Source organism: Phocoena sinus, chromosome 2, assembly GCF_008692025.1.
Source record: "Phocoena sinus isolate mPhoSin1 chromosome 2, mPhoSin1.pri, whole genome shotgun sequence".
Taxonomy (NCBI): Eukaryota; Metazoa; Chordata; class Mammalia; order Artiodactyla; family Phocoenidae; genus Phocoena; species Phocoena sinus.
Genome location: NC_045764.1, coordinates 172,629,060 through 172,648,322, shown reverse-complemented (window position 1 = coordinate 172,648,322; position 19,263 = coordinate 172,629,060). Strand labels below are relative to the sequence as shown.

Here is a 19,263-nt window from a genome sequence, read left to right as displayed (position 1 = left end):
CCAGGGAGTGGCTGAGATGGGGATTGTCTGCTCCAGCCCGCCCCGTGTACTCCCCCCTCCCCTTCCTGATACGGGGGTATGGAAATTAACATGCACGTTTGGCTCCACCAGGGAGCTTGCGGGCTACCGTGCTTTATCAGCGTTAAAATCTTCCAGGTACAAGAAAGTTTGAAAAAACAAAAGGGTATTTCAAGATCTCAGCTGTGATGTCCTGTTCCCTTTTCCTTTCCCGGCCAGTGAGCAAATCTGATGTTGGAAAGCAGGACCTGCCCACACCTGTCCTGTTCACGTGAAGCATGAGGAGAAGAGGTTCAGGCTGGAGAAGCAGCCGGTTTCACCCGCAGGTTCAGGACGCTGGCCACAAAAGAGGTTCTGGTTGGAAGGTCCAGGTCCATTTTGTGATGACCCTAATGATGGACAAAGACAGGGACGTTTTGGCTCCATGCCACCAGCGTCCACTAAGACTGGCTCCCGATGTCACCAGAGCCAGTTTGTAACAAATCCACACTTGCCACCATTAATCCTGACCGTCCTGTCAGATGTGACATTCTTTCACTCAGTGTTTCTGGCAAAGGACCTCACCCCTCCCCCTCCCCAGGGGTCTCTGGAGGCCAGATTCCACACTGTGGTTAGGTGTGTGTGTGTGTGTGTGTGTGGCCAGGAGAGCAATGGTGGGGGGCAGCTGTCACCCAGTAGTGATGTTCATGACATGCCGAGTCCTTCTGTTCCTACACATCCGTGTTTAAATCTGACAGCGCTTTCTGCATGGACCCTGGTGTGTGAAACCCTGGGATTTCCTGTAGTTAAAATCCCGAATGATGCAGAGGTCTCAGCCGTTTCTCTTAAAAACTTCGGGCGGGCTTCCCTGGTGGCCCAATGGTTGAGAGTCCGCCTGCCGATGCAGGGGACGTGGGTTCGTGCCCCAGTCCGGGAGGATCCCACAGGCCGCGGAGCGGCTGGGCCCGTGAGCCACGGCCGCTGCGCCTGCGCGTCCGGAGCCTGTGCTCCGCAACGGGAGAGGCCACGACAGCGAGAGGCCCGTGTACCGCAAAAAAAAAAAAAAAAAAAAAATGTTCGCAAGGTGATTTGGTTTCATTTGTGCTTCTTAGAACTTTCTTGGATCAAAGATTGTCTAGTCAGTGACTGGGGTGGGGAGGGGACAGTTTTGCCCCCCAGGGAGGTTTGGCAATGCCTGGAGAGGTTTTGGGTCCTCACGATTGAGAGGGGAGGGAGTGCTACTGGCTTCTAGTGGGTAGAGGCCAGGGATGCTGCTGAACACCCTACAAAGCACAGGGCGGCCCCCGGCCCCCAGGCGGAGAATCATCAGGGTCTACATGTCAGTAGTGCCTTGCTTGACGATCCCTGGTCTAGACCGTGGCCAGTGTGACGATAGTAGCCCTGAACGGCTGAAATCTGCCCTGCTATCTTTTATGCAGTCCAGCCTTCCCATACTTCCTATTACTGGAATCAGGCATTCTCACAAACACATCTCCTTTGGCTTCTGAGGTGATGGGCTTAAGGACACCGTATTTTAGGGCCACAGAGGGATGTCTACCGAATTGCAGTCACTTGCTGAGGACACATGCCTGGTCCGGGACTTTGCCAGGGCCGGCAGCCCACAGAGCAGGCTTCTTCAGCCCCTCTGCCGGGGACCTGCCAGGGGGTCGCAGGCCTGGGCCTGCTCAGAAGCCGTCCCACTGCTGCCGCCCTCCAGGGCCGCGGGTCCCGGGACACACTCGGCTCCGGCTCGCCTCCAGGTCAGTGGCCCCGTGGTGCGCGAGCCCCGTCCTCCGCTTCTCACGCTCTCTCTGCCTTTCCGTCCGTGTGTCTCCCCAGGTAAAGATGAGCCTTCCAGCTACATTTGCACAACATGCAAGCAGCCCTTCAACAGCGCGTGGTTCCTGCTGCAGCACGCGCAGAACACGCACGGCTTCCGCATCTACCTGGAGCCCGGGCCGGCCAGCAGCTCGCTCACGCCGCGGCTCACCATCCCGCCGCCGCTCGGGCCCGAGGCCGTGGCCCAGTCCCCGCTCATGAATTTCCTGGGCGACAGCAACCCCTTCAACCTGCTGCGCATGACGGGCCCCATCCTGCGGGACCACCCGGGCTTCGGCGAGGGCCGCCTGCCCGGCACGCCGCCGCTCTTCAGCCCGCCGCCGCGCCACCACCTGGACCCGCACCGCCTCAGCGCCGAGGAGATGGGGCTCGTCGCCCAGCACCCCAGTGCCTTCGACCGAGTCATGCGCCTGAACCCCATGGCCATCGACTCGCCCGCCATGGACTTCTCGCGGCGGCTCCGCGAGCTGGCGGGCAACAGCTCCACGCCGCCGCCCGTGTCCCCGGGCCGCGGCAACCCTATGCACCGGCTCCTGAACCCCTTCCAGCCCAGCCCCAAGTCCCCGTTCCTGAGCACTCCACCGCTGCCGCCCATGCCCCCCGGCGGCACGCCGCCGCCCCAGCCGCCGGCCAAGAGCAAGGCGTGCGAGTTCTGCGGCAAGACCTTCAAGTTCCAGAGCAATCTCATCGTGCACCGGCGCAGCCACACGGGCGAGAAGCCCTACAAGTGCCAGCTGTGCGACCACGCGTGCTCGCAGGCGAGCAAGCTCAAGCGCCACATGAAGACGCACATGCACAAGGCCGGCTCGCTGGCCGGCCGCTCCGATGACGGGCTCTCGGCCGCCAGCTCCCCGGAGCCCGGCACCAGCGAGCTGGCCGGCGAGGGCCTCAAGGCGGCCGACGGCGACTTCCGCCACCACGAGAGCGACCCGTCGCTGGGCCACGAGCCTGAGGAGGAAGACGAGGAGGAGGAGGACGAGGAGGAGGAGCTGCTGCTGGAGAACGAGAGCCGGCCCGAGTCGAGCTTCAGCATGGACTCGGAGCTGAGCCGCAACCGGGAGAACGGCGGCGGCGGTGGCGGCGGCGGCGGCGGCGGCGTGGCCGGGGTGCCGGGCGCGGGCGGCGGCGTGGGCGGCGCGGCCAAGGCGCTGGCCGACGAGAAGGCGCTGGTGCTGGGCAAGGTCATGGAGAACGTGGGCCTGGGCGCGCTGCCTCCCTACGGCGAGCTGCTGGCCGACAAGCAGAAGCGCGGCGCCTTCCTGAAGCGCTCGGCGGGCGGCGGGGACCCGGGCGACGACGACGACGCGGGCGGCTGCGGCGACGCGGGCCCGGGTGGCGCGGTCAACGGGCGCGGCGGCGGCTTTGCGCCGGGCGCCGAGCCCTTCCCGGGCCTCTTCCCGCGCAAGCCGGCGCCTCTGCCCAGCCCCGGGCTCAACAGCGCGGCCAAGCGCATCAAGGTGGAGAAGGACCTGGAGCTGCCGCCCGCCGCGCTCATCCCGTCCGAGAACGTGTACTCGCAGTGGCTCGTGGGCTACGCGGCGTCGCGGCACTTCATGAAGGACCCCTTCCTGGGCTTCACGGACGCGCGCCAGTCGCCCTTCGCCACGTCGTCCGAGCACTCGTCCGAGAACGGCAGCCTGCGCTTCTCCACGCCGCCCGGGGACCTGCTGGACGGCGGGCTGTCGGGTCGCAGCGGCACGGCCAGCGGGGGCAGCACGCCGCACCTGGGCGGCCCGGGCCCCGGGAGGCCGAGCTCCAAGGAGGGCCGGCGCAGCGACACGTGCGAGTACTGCGGCAAGGTGTTCAAGAACTGCAGCAACCTGACGGTGCACCGGCGGAGCCACACCGGCGAGCGGCCTTACAAGTGCGAGCTGTGCAACTACGCGTGCGCGCAGAGCAGCAAGCTCACGCGCCACATGAAGACGCACGGGCAGATCGGCAAGGAGGTGTACCGCTGCGACATCTGCCAGATGCCCTTCAGCGTCTACAGCACCCTGGAGAAACACATGAAAAAGTGGCACGGCGAGCACTTGCTGACTAACGACGTCAAAATCGAGCAGGCCGAGAGGAGCTAAGCGCGCGCGGCCCCCGCGCACCTGTACAGTAGCCCCGTCGCCAAGCGAGAGAATGCTGACCTGACACTTGCCTCCGTGTCGCCGCCGCCGCTCGGCACCCCCTGCGAGCCCCCGGGGCCCCAGGGGAGGCGGCCCTCCAACCTAACCTGTGTCTGCGAAGTCCTATGGAAACCCGAGGGTTGATTAAGGCAGTAAAAATTGTGGAGCCTTTTAACTGTGCAATAATTTCTGTATTTATTGGGTTTTGTAATTTTTTTGGCATGTACAGGTACTTTTTATTATTATTCTTTCTGTTGAAATTCCTTTAAGAGATTTTGTTGGGTATCCATCCCTTCTTCAGTTTTTTGTTTCTTTTTTTTTGTTTTTTGTTTTTGTTTGTTTTTAAAAAACTCAGTAGTAGCCTGAGCGATGACTCCCGAGCTATGTAGAGGGGAAGCATATATTTTAAATTATAATTTGGGGGGGGGGAGGGCGCTGCTTTTTTGAAATCTAAGCTAAGCATGTGTAATTTCTTGTGAAGAAGCCAACACTTAAATGACTTTTAAAGTTGTTTACTTTTTTATTCCTTTTTTTTTTTTTTTTGTCCTGAAATAAAAAGTGGCATGCGTTTTTGTTTTTGTTTTGGGGGAGGGGGTGGATGAACAGCGGATAACAATCTTTAAAGTTGTAGCACTTTGTTTCAGAATCGGAAAGGAGATGTAGCACTGATGATGTCCCGAGTAACAGAGGCCTTTTCTGTGTTGATTTCAACTTTGCAATACATAAGGAAACCTTTGCGTGGTGGTGGTGGGGAGAGGCCCTCAGAAAACTCAGCACTGCCAGAGAAACAGGAGTTTTTGAGGGCTGCCCCTGGGAAATGGCCCAAGAGCATTCTAAAATTGTGCATTCCCAGCAGATCCCGTACTTTTCTTGGAATGTCGGTGGGCCCTGGGATGCCATCTCTGCTATTTGCCGTAGATTAGACTAAATAAAATGGGCTGAGGGTACTTTTGGGGGTAGATGGTGGTGGCCTGCAGTGACACAGAAAGGAGAGAAACCAGTGGTGTTCTTTCAGGCTTCTTCTGGCTTGACAGCTTCTCTCTCTCTATCACCCCCACCACAGAAATCCTAAGTCATACATCGCTGCCAGTGACAACTGATCGTTTCCCAAGCAGACAAGTGTACTGATGGTGAATTGAGGGAAGTTACTATTCTCTCACGTAATGCACACTGATGACATTGTACGGATGGGGGGGGGTGGGGGGCCAGTGGGGGGAGGATCTTGCCAATTTCAGTTCCCTTTTACTGGAGAACGGGAAGAGTTCCATCCAAAGATGCCCAGCGCTACTTCCCAGGTTTTTTTTTTTTTTTTTTCTATCCCATTAGGTTGGAAGGTACTAAACATTGGACTGTTAAGATTAGACATTTGAATTCTGTTGACCCGCACTTTAAAGCTTTTGTTTGCATTTAAATTAAATGGCTTCTAAACAAGAAATTGCAGTGTCATCTTCGTTTTGGCCCAGAGGTGGGTTCAACTGTAAGGGATGGCTGAGATTGAGTGTCAGTATTGCTAAGCGTGGCATTCACAATACTGGCACTATAAAGAACAAAATAAAATAATTTATTGGACAGTTTTTCTACTGCCATTCAATTTGATGTGAGTGCCTTGAAAACTGATCTTCCTATTTGAGTCTCTTGAGACAAATGCAAAACTTTTTTTTTTTTTTTTTTGAAATGAAAAGACTTTTTTAAAAAAAAAGTAAAACGAGAAAAGTACATTTCTTTAGAAACAAACAAAGCCACATTTACTTTAAATAAATTTTCAAAAATCCTGGTTGAAGACATGAAAATGCCATAAGACCCAATCAAATGAAGAAATAAACCCAGCACAACCTTGGATATCCATTAGCTGGATTATCCCCGGCCCCTTTTGTCTGTGGGACAACGCTGCTTAGATGTGGAGTGGAGGTGATTTACTGCTGAATTAAAACTCAAGTGACACAAGGTACAAGTTGATATCGTTGAATGAAAAACAGAACAAAAACAATTCAGGAACAACGGCTAATTTTTTTCTAACGTTAAATTTAGTGCACTCTGTCTTAAAAATACGTTTACAGTATTGGATACATACAAGGGTAAAAAAAAAATTGTGTGTATGTGTGTTGGAGCGATCGTTTTTTTCAGAGTTTGCTTAATAGGTTATAAAAAGATGCCGCAGTGGCTGCGTGTATATTGTTTTCTTTTGGTGACGGGGTTTTAGTATATATTATATATATGAAAATTTCTTGATTACTGTAAAAGTGGACCAGTATTTGTAATAATCGAGAATGCCTGGGCATTTGACAAAACAAGAAAAAAAAAAAAAAACCCTTTTCTTTTCCTTGAAAATGTTGCAGTAAAATTTAAATGGTGGGGTCTATAATAATTTGTTCTTGTCACAGTAACTGTAAAGTCGGAGTTTTAGTACATTTTTTTCTGCCTTGGGTGTTGAATTTTTATTTCAAAAAAAAATGTATAGAAACTTGTATTTGGGGATTAAAAGGGGATTGCTACACCATGTAGAAAAAGTATGTAGAAAAAAAAGTGCTTAATTGTTAATGCTTTGCAGAAAAAAAAAAATCCACATTTCTGATCTGTACTTATTTTTCTCCTCCCACCTCTCTCTGGAATGGATATATTGGTTGGTTCATATGATGTAGGCACTTGCTGTATTTTTACTGGAGCTTGTAATTTTTTAACTGTAAGCTTGTCCTTTTAAAAGGATTTAATGTACCTTTTTGTTAGTGAATTTGGAAATAAAAAGAAAAAAAAAAACAAAAACAAGCAGGCTGCCATAATATATTTTTTTAATTTGGCAGGATAAAATATTGCAAAAAAAAAATTTGTATGTTAAGTCCTATTGTACAGGAGAAAAAAGGGTTGTTTGACAACCTTTGAGGAAAAGAAACAAAAGGAAGTAGCTAAATGCTTTGGTTCACAAATCATTTTAGTTGTATATATTTTTGTCGGAATTGGCCTCTACAAAGGACTGTTCGAATAGGGCTTCACTCTGAATGCCCTGAACCTTGCATCAAGGCTCCCTGGTGTGGCCACAGCAAACCAGATGGGAAATTCTTTATTCGTGTTGAGTGGAAAAATCAGTGTTTGTCAAGGTATAGGTACCATTTCACAGAGCCCTCCCTTTCTTTAAGAGGCATCTGTAAAAGATGTCAGATGTAGAGGAGAGCCCAGAGCATCTTCCTCCTCTGCCGTCACCCTGCCCTTCAGAGCAGAGAGAAACGCAAGCTGAGCTTTCTTTAGTCCTTGAGAAAGCATTAAACAAACAAGCAAACAAAAATTGTAATAAAGGGACCTGGTGTATCAGCTAGGCGCAGGTGACGTGATCTGTGGCTGGGGCCAGCGCAAATCGGATTTCAGGAAGGAGTCCCCATCACAACCAGGACCTTTTATCCCTTGGAGAGTGTTGGCCTGTTGTCTTTCTTACCTGCGTTGCTGCTTTTCTCTCCGAAACCTACATTCCGTCAAGTTTCCGAATGCCTAGGGCCTGGGACGAATTCGGTGCCTTTCCGTAGCTTTCTCTTTCCTTCCTCTGTGTTTCCTTTCCATCCTTACGCCTCTGTCAGTCCTTTATTTGTTCTTTTCATTTTTATTCGATTTATTTCTCCCTCTCTGTCCACCCACTCCTTTTTTTTTTTGTAAAGCCAAGTAGCTTTAAGATAATAAAATGGTGTTTTTTTGGATGAGGGAATAATAACGTTTTTTTAAAAATACCTATATCAGGAAGCCATTTTTTATTTCAGGAACTCTAAGAAACCATTTCAGGTTACGAAAGTATAACCAAGCATCCTGTCGGGCAATTCTTTACCAAATGCAGAAATCTTTCTTCTGGGCGCTTTTCTGTTTAGTACGCTCTTTGCTCCTTGCCATTTACCTTTGCAAAGTAGAAAGAAAGGGAGAGGAAGTGGAAGATGAAGCAGAGATGTCCGTTTCCTACCTGCTTGATCCGAAGACCCAGGGGCCCGTCCTTTCCTCCGGATGCCCTGGGAAGGTCCTTTAGAGCCTCCAAGGCGATCCTCCTATAGTTAACAAAAGCTAGCCAGCTCTCACCAGCTTCCGCAAGGTCACCACGATTCCAGGACTAAGCCATCCTAAAGCACAAAGATTTTGTCTCTGTCGACTGCAGAGAAATGAGCATTTTGCTTCTCCTTCATGTTTAAAAAGCCAACACTGAAGCAGATGACCCAGTGAGAGAGGCCCCGAGCCTGGGGGACCCAGCTGACCCTGCCGGTTTCCACACTGGCCCAACTTGGTTCCAAGTTGCCCCAAATTGGAACCTGCCACTTGCCATTTGAGGGTCTTTCACGGGGGGGAGGAGGAAGCTGAATTCCTCTAAGCAAAAATGTGAAAAGTAGGGAAATCAGCCTTTCGTCCCTGTCCTAAGTGACAGTCAAAGATTTTGTGGAACACAGGCAAACCCATGATTTTGGTGCTCTTTGTATCAGCTCTGTGAAGCAAAGTTACATTGAGTTAAGTTGTTTGCATTTGTACTGGCAAGGCGAAATATTTTTATTACCTTTTCTATTACTTATTGTATGAGATTTTGTTGTTTACTTGGAGGTTCTGTCTTTTACTACAAGTTTGGAACTATTTATTATTGCTTGGAATTTGTGCTCTGTTTAAGAAACAGGCACTTTTTTTTTTTATTATGGATAAAATGTTGAGATGACAGGAGGTCATTTCAATATGGCTTAGTAAAATATTTATTGTTCCTTTTATTCTCTGTACAAGATTTTGGGCCTCTTTTTTCCCTTAATGTCACAATGTTCAGTTCAGCATGTGTCTGCCATTTCATTTGTACGCTTGTTCAAAACCAAGTTTGTTCTGGTTTCAAGTTATAAAAATAAATTGGACATTTAACTTGATCTCCAAACCTTGTCCTTTTCTGTGTCTTTCAAGGGTAGGGGATGGACAGCTTATTTCCAAGAGTGACTTAAAGGTCTTTCTCCATTTTCCTCCTGACTCAGCCCCTCACTGCTGTATTTGGGCGGACAGGAAATAATGCCATGAGAGACCAACGGTGCTCCTTGTTTACCCCTGTCGGGCACCGTGATGTGGAATAGTGGTTCTCCATCCTGCCTGCACATTGGAATCACGTGGGAATTTTTCAAAATCCCACTGCCAAGGCCTCACCCCAGACCAATTTCTATCAGAATCTGGAGGTGAGATCCAGGCATCAGTATTTTTGAAAATGACCCAGGTGACTCTTATACAGCCAAGTTTGAGAACAAGTCGTTTAGAACTAAAAGCCCTTGTCTGGGAATGACAAGGCTCAGGTCTAGTATAATTCAGCTAACATTTCCTGAATTCCCAGGGAGAGCCACTGGGTGAGGCACCGAGGGGTCAGAAATGAGTGGGACAGAGACCCTGCTGCTCTGGGTCCTTGGTCTGGTCTGGTCCCCTGGGGTTCCCATCATGAAGGGAGGCTGTTGGACTAGAGAGCACCTCCACCCATCCATGAGTTTTAATAGAATCACATAGGAGGACCACCTTCCCTCCCCCTGTGCGAGAGGTTGATAGATTTGAGGATGCCTTCTTTAGGGATAATCTCAGATCTGGAGGAGGAGGCAATGTCTTTCAGAAGGAAGTAGCCTTTAGCTTGGCTTTTCCCCCTGCTGGGCCCAGAGCAACTGACAAGATGGAAGAGGAAGACGGCAGCTTTCCTTTGGGTTTCACCCACTTAGGAAACTGTTGCTTTCCTCCAGTGAGTGAGGGTCAGAGCCCACCCCTGTGTGAAAAGGGATCAAAGACCCACTGGGTTCTCGACCACTTTTCCTTTTTTTCTGCCGCACTCTGCGGCATGTGGGATCCTAGTTCCTCAACGAGGGCTCGAACCCACGCCCCCTGCAGCCGAAATGCAGAGTCTTAACCACCTACCAGGGACGTCCCCCTCGACCACTCTTCTTATGTTTCCTGCTCTTCAAGACACAAAGAACATTCCAGTCAAGTCACTTTTCTGCAAACTCACTGGGCACCATCCACAAACCAGGTACCAAGGTAGGCAACCTGGGAATCTTCACAAGGAGACTTTGCAAAAAATGAAAACACTGAGCCATGCTTGCAAAGATGCTGTGTGGGTTCTGGCCAGATGATAGGAAGAATGAGGGAGATGTGTTCCTCTGTGTGCTGTCTTCAAAAAGTCACCATGCTCCCAAGGCCATATCTAACCACCGGATGAATAGAGGTAGGATTTAAAGTCCAGCACTAAAAACGGAGTGGGTAGCCATTCAGGGCAGGTGGCCTGCCCTGCTTTCTAGGGGTGTAGAGAATAAGAATTCCCCGATAAGAATTCTCTTATTTTCCGTAGGTCCTGCCTATCCCCCACTGACTTGTGATTTTTCCCGCCCAGAAAACGGTGCAAATAGCAGAACTGAAACGGTCAGTTGCTTTCTGATAGGGATACGCGGAGATGTGGTCATTTGGGGAAGAACCTCCATCTTAGGGTTGAGGAACAGACATCTAAACTGAGTAAAAAAAAAATATGCTTGGGATGTTGTGTGAATGCCTGACATTCACACTCATGGCCTGTCCCTTCCCTCAGCCCAATTTGGAGATCACCAGCAGGGCAAAGGAAAAGCTCCATTCAATTCTCATTGTCCCATCCGTAGCTCTGTGGCCTCAGGCCAGTCCTTTCCCTTTTCCGGGCCTCAGTTTTCCCACCTGTAAAATGGAGAGTTAAGGTGATCTGGAAGGAACCATTCTGCCTTCAGTTGCCGTATGTGTACACAGAGTAACAAAATTTGATGGGAAAGTTAAGGTCAGGAATGTGCCCTATTCAGATGACAAAACACAGGGTGAGAATGGGTTCTCAAGAACAGAAAATCCCATGTTTTTGCTGGTTTTACCTCGGGGTCTTCCGCCACCTTGCAAGTCACAGGGTCTCCCCATTTTCTAAGCAGTCCCGAGCATGTTGGGGACCTCAGAGTAGGCTGCTAAACAGCTCACTCTTCAACTGTAAGTTCAGCAATTAAAGCTAGAAAACATCTTCTTCTGCTTTGGAGTTAAAACTAGATGAATAGAACCTTTAAAAAAATGTTAATGTGATGAAATATATAATGAAATGCATGTAACTTTCAAGCCAGGGAGGATCAAATTCTGACTTTCTTGTGTGCAGGTGAAATCTTAGTCACTAATTGTCTGCTCTGTCTAGCCTTCCAAACAATTTTATAGCATTCTGGTTAAAGATCATCTAGGATGCACTGAAGAAGTCAAAGCAGGTTGAGCTCAAAAGTCTACTTAATTCCCAAAGCAAAGACGGAGCTGGAGGTCAGACCTGAGCACACAGGGAGGTCTAGGGCCTGGTCTTTGCTCTCGAGGGACTCCTTGTTTAATGAAAGAAATGCATTATGAAACAAGGCTGCAGGATGGGGCAATGTGGGCAGTGAGAGCAGCCCAGAAGAGGGAGCAACTAATCCGCTGGGGGGAGGGCAGACTAGGGAAATTGTGCTGCTCCTTGAAGGATGAGTAAGGATTCACTGGGAAGTTGAGGACAGGTGAGGGAGAAATGGCATGTCTTGCAGAGGGTATGGCACAGGAAAATGCATGGATGTTGGGAAAGCACAGTGAAGCCCATGGAGAAGCAAAATCTTATCGTTGGCTGGGACCCTTAGAAGTCATCTATTACAAGCCCATCTAATATAGGAATCTCCCAAACCCTAAAGTATAGCACATCCATCCATCCATCCACCCATCTGTCCGTCCATCCATCCATCCACACTTCCATCCTTCTATCTATATATCCATTTATTTATCCATCCATTCATCCATTCCACCCATCAACCATTCATCCATCCACCTACCCATTTATCCATTCATCCTTCCATTCCATTCCATCCATCCATCCATCCATCCATCCTTCCATTTATCCATCCAGCCAACCACCCACAAGTTATTCACTTAATAAACATTTATCAAAGACATATGCTGTGTCATATACTCTGCTGGGAAGTTACAGATCAATAAGACTCACCCCTGCCTTCCAGGGGTTTACCTCTCAGTTGGCAGGATGGGACATCCATCCATCTATTCAGTTATTTATTTCCTTAATGACCCTGTAGTTCCTACTGAGTGCCCCATGCTCCTAGACCCTGGACATGTAGTCCACAGCATGGATGAGTCCCAGTTAGCTGGGGAGGCAGTGAGTGAACAGACAAGAAGGGTTCTGTCTTTTGGATGGGAGCTCAGGGTCCAACATGAGGCTGGGGGAGACATTCATGTCTTCATTACAGATTAGAAACACAGTCCTTGCCCCATTGTGTCCTGCTGCAGTCCAAACTGTCTCCCTTTACTGTGATCTCTTTCTCACAGGCCATGATGAAAATATACTTGTGTTTCTGTGACATTTTATAATCAAAGATGTAAAAAATAAGAAATGTCTAGTTTGGGACACATCCAGGATATGAACGCAGTGGGTGGTCTCCCTTCCAGTCTAAAGCCCATGATGTGATAACAATGCTGGCATGTCGCTCACGGGACAGGCCATAAGAAACTTTTTTGGCACAAAATGCATTGCAGGCTGAAGTTTCCAAAGGGTAGGCAGGTCTTCCAGCAAAGCCAGGAACTACTGAGGATCAGGGATGGTGTCTCCTTCCTCCTTCTTTCTTCATAGCCCTTCTTCCTCCTTCCATTGACAAGATTGTACAAAGCATCTACTCCATGGCCCACGGTACAGTGCGGAAACAGATCCAAGGAATTGGTAAGTGAAAGAAAGAAATTAAGAGGTAGACTGCAGGTGACACTCCCAGCCGTTCAACCGCTTTTGGCACTCAGCCTTTTGGCCTGTGTTTGGTGGTGTAATTGAGGATTCAGTTTTGTTACCTCTATCGTGTTTCAACCACGTTCCCCTTTTTCCTCCTGAAAGCTCTGGGGTAGCACACATCAAGGGCTTAGTGGTATTGTGATTATTTGATTTGGTCATGCTATTCTCCGCAACTGTGCTAAGTATACTCGTCAGCGATTCCTAGAGAGAGGAAGAGTTATATGCTTACAGATGGTCACTCTGACATTTCATTAAATTCTTTTTCAATGATTCCGCAAAGCTCTGAGGAGGCCAGTAGGAAACATAATAAAATGTAAGTAAGCAGCAAAACATCAAGACCAGAGAGAAGAAAAGATAGAGCAAGGCGTCCGCACCTGTGTACAAGTATATCATAGAGAAGCAGGCTATACGGTGCTACACTGAAATCATAAATCTGAGTCTAAGCTCCTCACTAGCCAGAGGGAAAGAAGAAACATAGACACACTGCTTGTTATCCATGAAGAGAACTTCCAGCCAATGACATGCATGAGAGCCAAACGTTGGAAGCAGCCTCCGTGTTCAATAAAAAAGAAGTCAATGATGGAAAAAGACTTTGTTCAAATGGAATATTTATATCCATTTAAAATGAGGGGGTTGACTTTGGTAATAGTAGAAAAACTGTACGTGAGACAATGCTAACTTTAAAAGAATTTCAATTGGAATATAGTTGATCTACAATGTTGTGTTAGTGTCAGGCGTACAGCAAACTGAATCAGTTATACGTATACATATATCTACCCTTTATTAAGATTCTTTTCCCATATAGGCCATTACAGAGTATTGAGTAGAGTTCCCTGCGCTATACGGTAGGTTCTTATTAGCTATCTATTTTATATATAGTAGTTTGCATATGTCAATCCCCAATCTCCCAATTTATCCCTTCCCTTCCCCCCCAGTAACCATAAGTTTGTTTTCTACATCTGTAACTCTATTTCTGTTTTGTATAAGTTCATTTGTACGCTTTTTTTTAGATTCCACATATAAGCAATATCATAAGATATTTGTCTTTCTCTGTCTGACTTACTTCACTCAGTATGACAATCTCTAGGTCCATCCATGTTGCTGCAAATGACATTATTTCATTCTTTTTTATGGCTGAGTAATATTCCATTGTATTTATGTACCACATCTTCTTTATCCATTCCTCTGTCGATGGACGCTTAGGTTGCTTTCATGTCCTGGCTATTGTACATAGTGCTGCAATGAACATTGGGGTGCATGTATCTTTTCGAATTATGGTTTTCTCTGGATATATGCCCAGGAGTGAGATTGCTGGATCATATGGTAGTTCTATGTTTAGTTTTTTAACGAGCGTCCATACTGTTTTCCATAGTGGCTGTACCAATTTACGTTCCCACCAACAGTGTAGGAGGGTTCCCTTTTCTCCACACTCTCTCCAGCATTTATTGTTCATAGATTTTTTGGATAATGGCCATTCTGACCAGTGTGAGGTGGTATCTCACTGCAGTTTTGATTTGTATTTCTCTAATAATTAGTGATGATGAGCACCTTTTCGTGTGTTTTTGGCCATCTGTACGTCTTCTTTGGAGAAATGTCTGTTCACATCTTCTGCCCTACCTAATGTTAACTCTTAAAAGAATAGAAAATATTCATATGCTATGATTCCAAATTATCTAGCTAAACGTGTGTGCGGCTATGGAAGTATATCAGATGTGGATGCTTCAGGGAGAGCCTCATTTCTCCTACCTTTTCCAGAGTTTCAGGAGGTTACTGCTATTGCCTTTGCAAATGAAAATATTCAAGTGAATAATGTGTGTCAGAGAGGCTCTAATAAATGTCTCTCCAGTATTTGCTCTCTCTTGGAGCCATTTGCTCTAGCAGATGATTTTCTAAGACATGTGAAGGCTCCGTACAGAATTACCATTGGGCAATTTGGAAATGCCTATACATCCCTAAACCTAGCATGGATCACAACACAAGCAAACTTGCCTTTTTTTTTTTTAATTAATCTCTGACATAATGTCTCTTCTAGAAAATCATCCTCAAGAAACTATAATTCTGTCACAGATTTAACTAAAAAGATGTTCACTGTGCTGGAAATCTAGAAAATGCCCCAAAACACGGGATGAGATAAGTAAGTGATAGAACATCCATGCAATGGAATATTTTTCAGGTATCAAAAATAATGCTATTGGATCGACTTAAATGGCACTGCAAAGGTGTTCGTGATGGAATGTTAGGTTTTAAAATAAACACATTACAGGATCTGTTATATACTTGTGATTTTATGAAGACACATATGAGTCAAAACAAGTGCCAGGAGGAAATGCGTGGGAAGGATACTGGTGGCTGATTCTGGATTACATTTTAGTGGGACTCTTCTGGCTGCATGTGGAGGGTGGACTGTCATGGATAGGAGGTAAAGCAGGTGATGGAGGACAGAAGATAGTAGTATTTTGTTATGGCAGCGTGAGCTGATCGAGACACTATGTCATAGAGTTATGGTGAGGATTCAATTAATAACTCTTTGTAAACGTGCCTCCATATCCAGTGAGCCAACCACTTGGAAACCTCTGAGCACCTGTAACTGGGCTTATGACTGTCCCCTTTCTTAAAGAGAACCAGAGCTTAGACTCTCACCAGAGTCTGACCACTTGTATCCTTCAAGATGTCCAGTTCTCTCTGAATTTCACGATCTACCTCATTTCCAGGTACAACATCACAAAACTGCACTAGCAATTAACTTTTCTCTATGGCTACACCTAAAATGGGGTTCATTATAATGTGATACTTTCATCTGCCATGGATGGTCATTTCTAGGGCTGGCTACAAAAACAATTATTGTCACTTAACAATTCTCTCAACCATGGCCAATGCAAACAAACAAAAAGTTTGTTAAAGACACATTCTGTTATGTTTTTTGACATCCTTCGAACACAGTAGTTTGATCTCTTGCTCAGCTCTTTGCATCATTCTGAGTTCTCTCTGGTTTGTTTCCTCCAAGGACTCTCATGGATCTGGATTCCATGGTGGTTTGTGATTTCGGATTGTGAATTCATCTTTGTGGGTTCCCCCTCTGGGTGAGTCTGATGACTTCTGCTATAAAAACATCCTTCAGGACACATTACTGGCTGCTTCTGTGGGACCCCAGCAACTTCAGCTGGTCTAGAAAGGGAGTGTAAACCTGGATCCCACACATGCTTGGCCCCAGCACTTTTTTCCACCTAAGGCCCAGAGAGGCCACACACTTCTTGACTACATTCCAGTGGGTATAGTGTTTCTTGTCCTGTTTTTGCCAACAGAGCAGCTCTTCAGAATCCAGGCTTTATATAGAAGGATCCAGTCTACGTGCCCAGCATCATAGGGACTGATGCCAGAACTCCAGTCCCTAGTTCCAGGTTCTGTTTGTGGGTCTGCAACCCATGAGCTGTGGAGTCAGTTCTCACCACTCTGGCTTTGATTCCTTTTTCTTTCCAGGATTCCCTTTTTTTTTTTTTTTTTTAATTAGGTACATGCAACTTAATTTTTTTTAAAACTTATAGTTGACTTCCAATGTTGTGCTAGTTTCTGGTGTACAGCATAGTGATTCAGTTATACATATATATATATTCTTTTTCATATTTTTTTCCATTATGGTTTATTACAGGAAGGATTCCCTTTCTTTTGGGTTTAGACACACACACACACACACACACACACACACACACACACACATAGGCACATGCTATATATAACTATGTACCATATAACTATATACTATTTAGCTCTATTGCTACAGTTGTATATATAACTATATAGTTATATACTGTATTTACAATCATATATATATATAACTATAAGAGTATACAGAGTTAGATATACAAGTTTTATATACAACTATACTTGTATAGCTATATAACTGTGTAATTACACAACTATATTGTTATATACACACACGTTTTTATATATGTAGTTATATATGTGTACACACACATATATAACTGAGTGTATATCAAGTGTATAACAAGTGTATAACAAGTGTATAACTGAGTGTATAACAAGTATTTGTGATATTTTATCCATCTGGAACTCTTATCCCTGATTTCTAGGACTTAGCATTGAGAAATAAACATCTCTTTTGATAAGTCCATATAGCTCATCTTGTATTTGAATCATGTAACTTGTTGCATTTCCCTTTTGGCCACAACTGCCAGGAAGCTCCGTGTAAATTTAGTGCTCAACCACAGCGTCCACATAGTTCGAGATTTAAAAAAAATATTCCTCCTTCGATTGCTGTAGTGATGTCGACAAAAATATTCCTTCTTCTATGTTATTTTTGAGTTTCTATTTTGACAGCTTTATTGTATATGTGATCTTATTGTAACCTCCTCAATACTTTTTAGAAGATGGTGAGATAGAGAATTATAAATAAGTAGATAACTCCCTTCACCCCATGGAGCCTTCCCAAGACATTATGCTGAAGCTACTCTTCTTTCCCCCAGACTCCCAAACATGCCTGTCTATGATTGGTCATGATTGCCTTGTGATGGCCCTGGTATTGCCAACTTGCACTGTTTTCAAAATCTCCTGTACTGTTCTTTTGTCTTCTTATGAACTTAGAAACTTTTGTGCAGTGGAAAGAATATGGAATTTAGAATTGGATGCATTTGAGACTGATCAGGAATCTCGGCTCTGCTTCTTACCAGCGAAATACCTGGGGTCTGTAGTCTCTTAGCCTCAGTTTCCTTATCTGTAATATGGGGACAAGATCTCTTCACTGCAGAGCTGTGAGGCTCAAATAGCAAAAGGTAGCAAGGCCCCTGGTACAAGCAAGGTGCCCAACAAAATTCCATTGCTTTCCCTTACCTTTTCTGGTTGTGGTCCCATGTTCCCAGCAAGCCCTGGACCTCACCCCTCACCACTCCAGCCTCTTTGCCCCCTGCCTCCCACCCGTGACCCCCTGCAGTCTGCAGATGACCTGCAGCCTCCTGATCGCCATTGGGATTGGACTCAGGAAGGCTGGCACCTCCCACCATGTGTGTGTCTGGGGGAGCCTTGCCGGGCACTGTCATGGAAACACCCACCTGCCCAGCCCTGAGTGCCAGGCAGCTGGGCAGGGGGTGGCTGGCATGTGGGGTGGGCTCTGCTCCGGAGGTGGGGCGCTGATCCGGCCTTGCCGGCCCCTGCTCGCAGGAGGGGCCAGAGACCTGGCAGATGGGAGCCATCACGTTGCACCATCTCCTCTGTCTTCTAGTCTGTCTTATGCTCCCACCCCTCCCTCTCCCTCCACTTTCTCGTTCTGTCTGTCTGTCTGTCATCACTGAGTCTCACTCGCCTCCGTCTCTCCTTCTCTTCTTTCATCTCTGATCCTTTCCTCCCTCCCCTGCACTGCACACCCAGTGCACCCACCCTGGTGAGCATCTTCTGGGCAAAGATGCTGTGTGGCACCCACCCAGGTCATCCTGAGGGCTCTAGGGACCAGTGACCCTGTCCAGAGGCTGCTGCCTCTTGGAGAAAGTCCCACAGGCTCCCTGAAGATGTGGAGCCCCCAAAACCTGATTAGTCCGCTGGCTCTCACACTTTAACTAGTAGAAGCGTCATCCATGGAGGTTGTATTTAAAATACAGATTTCCAGCTCATGCTGTTTGGAGACTCTGAGTCTGCAGGTCTGGGTCCTGGAATATGCATTTCTTAATTGGAGTAGAGTTGATTTACAATGTTGTGTTGGTTTCAGGTGTACAGCAAAGTGATTCAGTTATACATATACATATATTCATTCTTTTTCAGATTCTTTTCCCATATAGGTTATTATAGAATACTGAGTAGTGTTCCCTGTATGCAGTAGGTCCTTTTTGGTTATCTATCTTATATAGTAGTGCGTGTATGTTAATTCCAAGCTCGTGTTTTATCTCTTCCCACCACGTTTCCCCTTTGGTAACCATAAGTTTCTTTTCTAAGTCTGTAAGTCTGTTTCTGTTTTGTAAATAAGTTCATTTGTGTCATATTTTAAAAATTAGATTCCACATATAAGTGATGTCATATGGTATTTGTCTTTCTCTGTCTGACTTCCTTCACTTAGTATGATAATCTCTAGGTCCATCCATGTTGCTGCAAATGGCGTTATTTCATTCTTTTTTTGTGGCTGAGTAATATGGAGTATGCATTTTAAACATAAATCCTGAGAGATTCTGATGCTGGGTTTTTGGGGAGGTTCACATGCGAGAAGCCCCATGTGGGTTAAATGAGTGCTAGTCTCCAGAGCTGGTGCGGTCCATTTCAGGCCGATGAGAAGCGAGGGAGAGTTGGCCTTGCCCCCGTCAGCTGGCGCCTCCTGGTTCCACATTTTTTTCTGAGGCCTCACCCTGGATGGGTCCCGTCACTTCTCAGCCTGCTTCCTTCTGTGCAAACAGGGGTGGATGTACGGTCCTCACAGCACGGTTGGAAGACTGATGAGGTGATGCATGAGGAATGCTCTGAAGGACTTATGCTCCTAGACATATATCAGAAAATGATGGATGTATTAAATAAACAACCAACTGAACGATGGCAACCCCAAGTCCACCTCACCTGCCACAGCCC

The 19,263-nt window shown here is 46.9% G+C and overlaps 1 protein-coding gene across 5 annotated transcripts in view; it reads left to right on the top strand.

Annotated features, from left to right (window-relative positions):
• The window catches only part of BCL11B (BAF chromatin remodeling complex subunit BCL11B), a 92,118-nt gene extending 86,989 nt beyond the window's left edge, over positions 1-5,129 (top strand). For all 5 annotated transcript variants that reach the window (XM_032622909.1, XM_032622908.1, XM_032622906.1 and 2 more), the window contains one exon: positions 1,837-5,129. In XM_032622909.1, the coding sequence (XP_032478800.1) occupies positions 1,837-3,911 (2,075 nt within the window). In that variant the 3' untranslated portion in view covers positions 3,912-5,129. The remainder of the gene's footprint in view (positions 1-1,836) is intronic.
• The last annotated feature ends 14,134 nt before the right edge of the window (positions 5,130-19,263 follow it).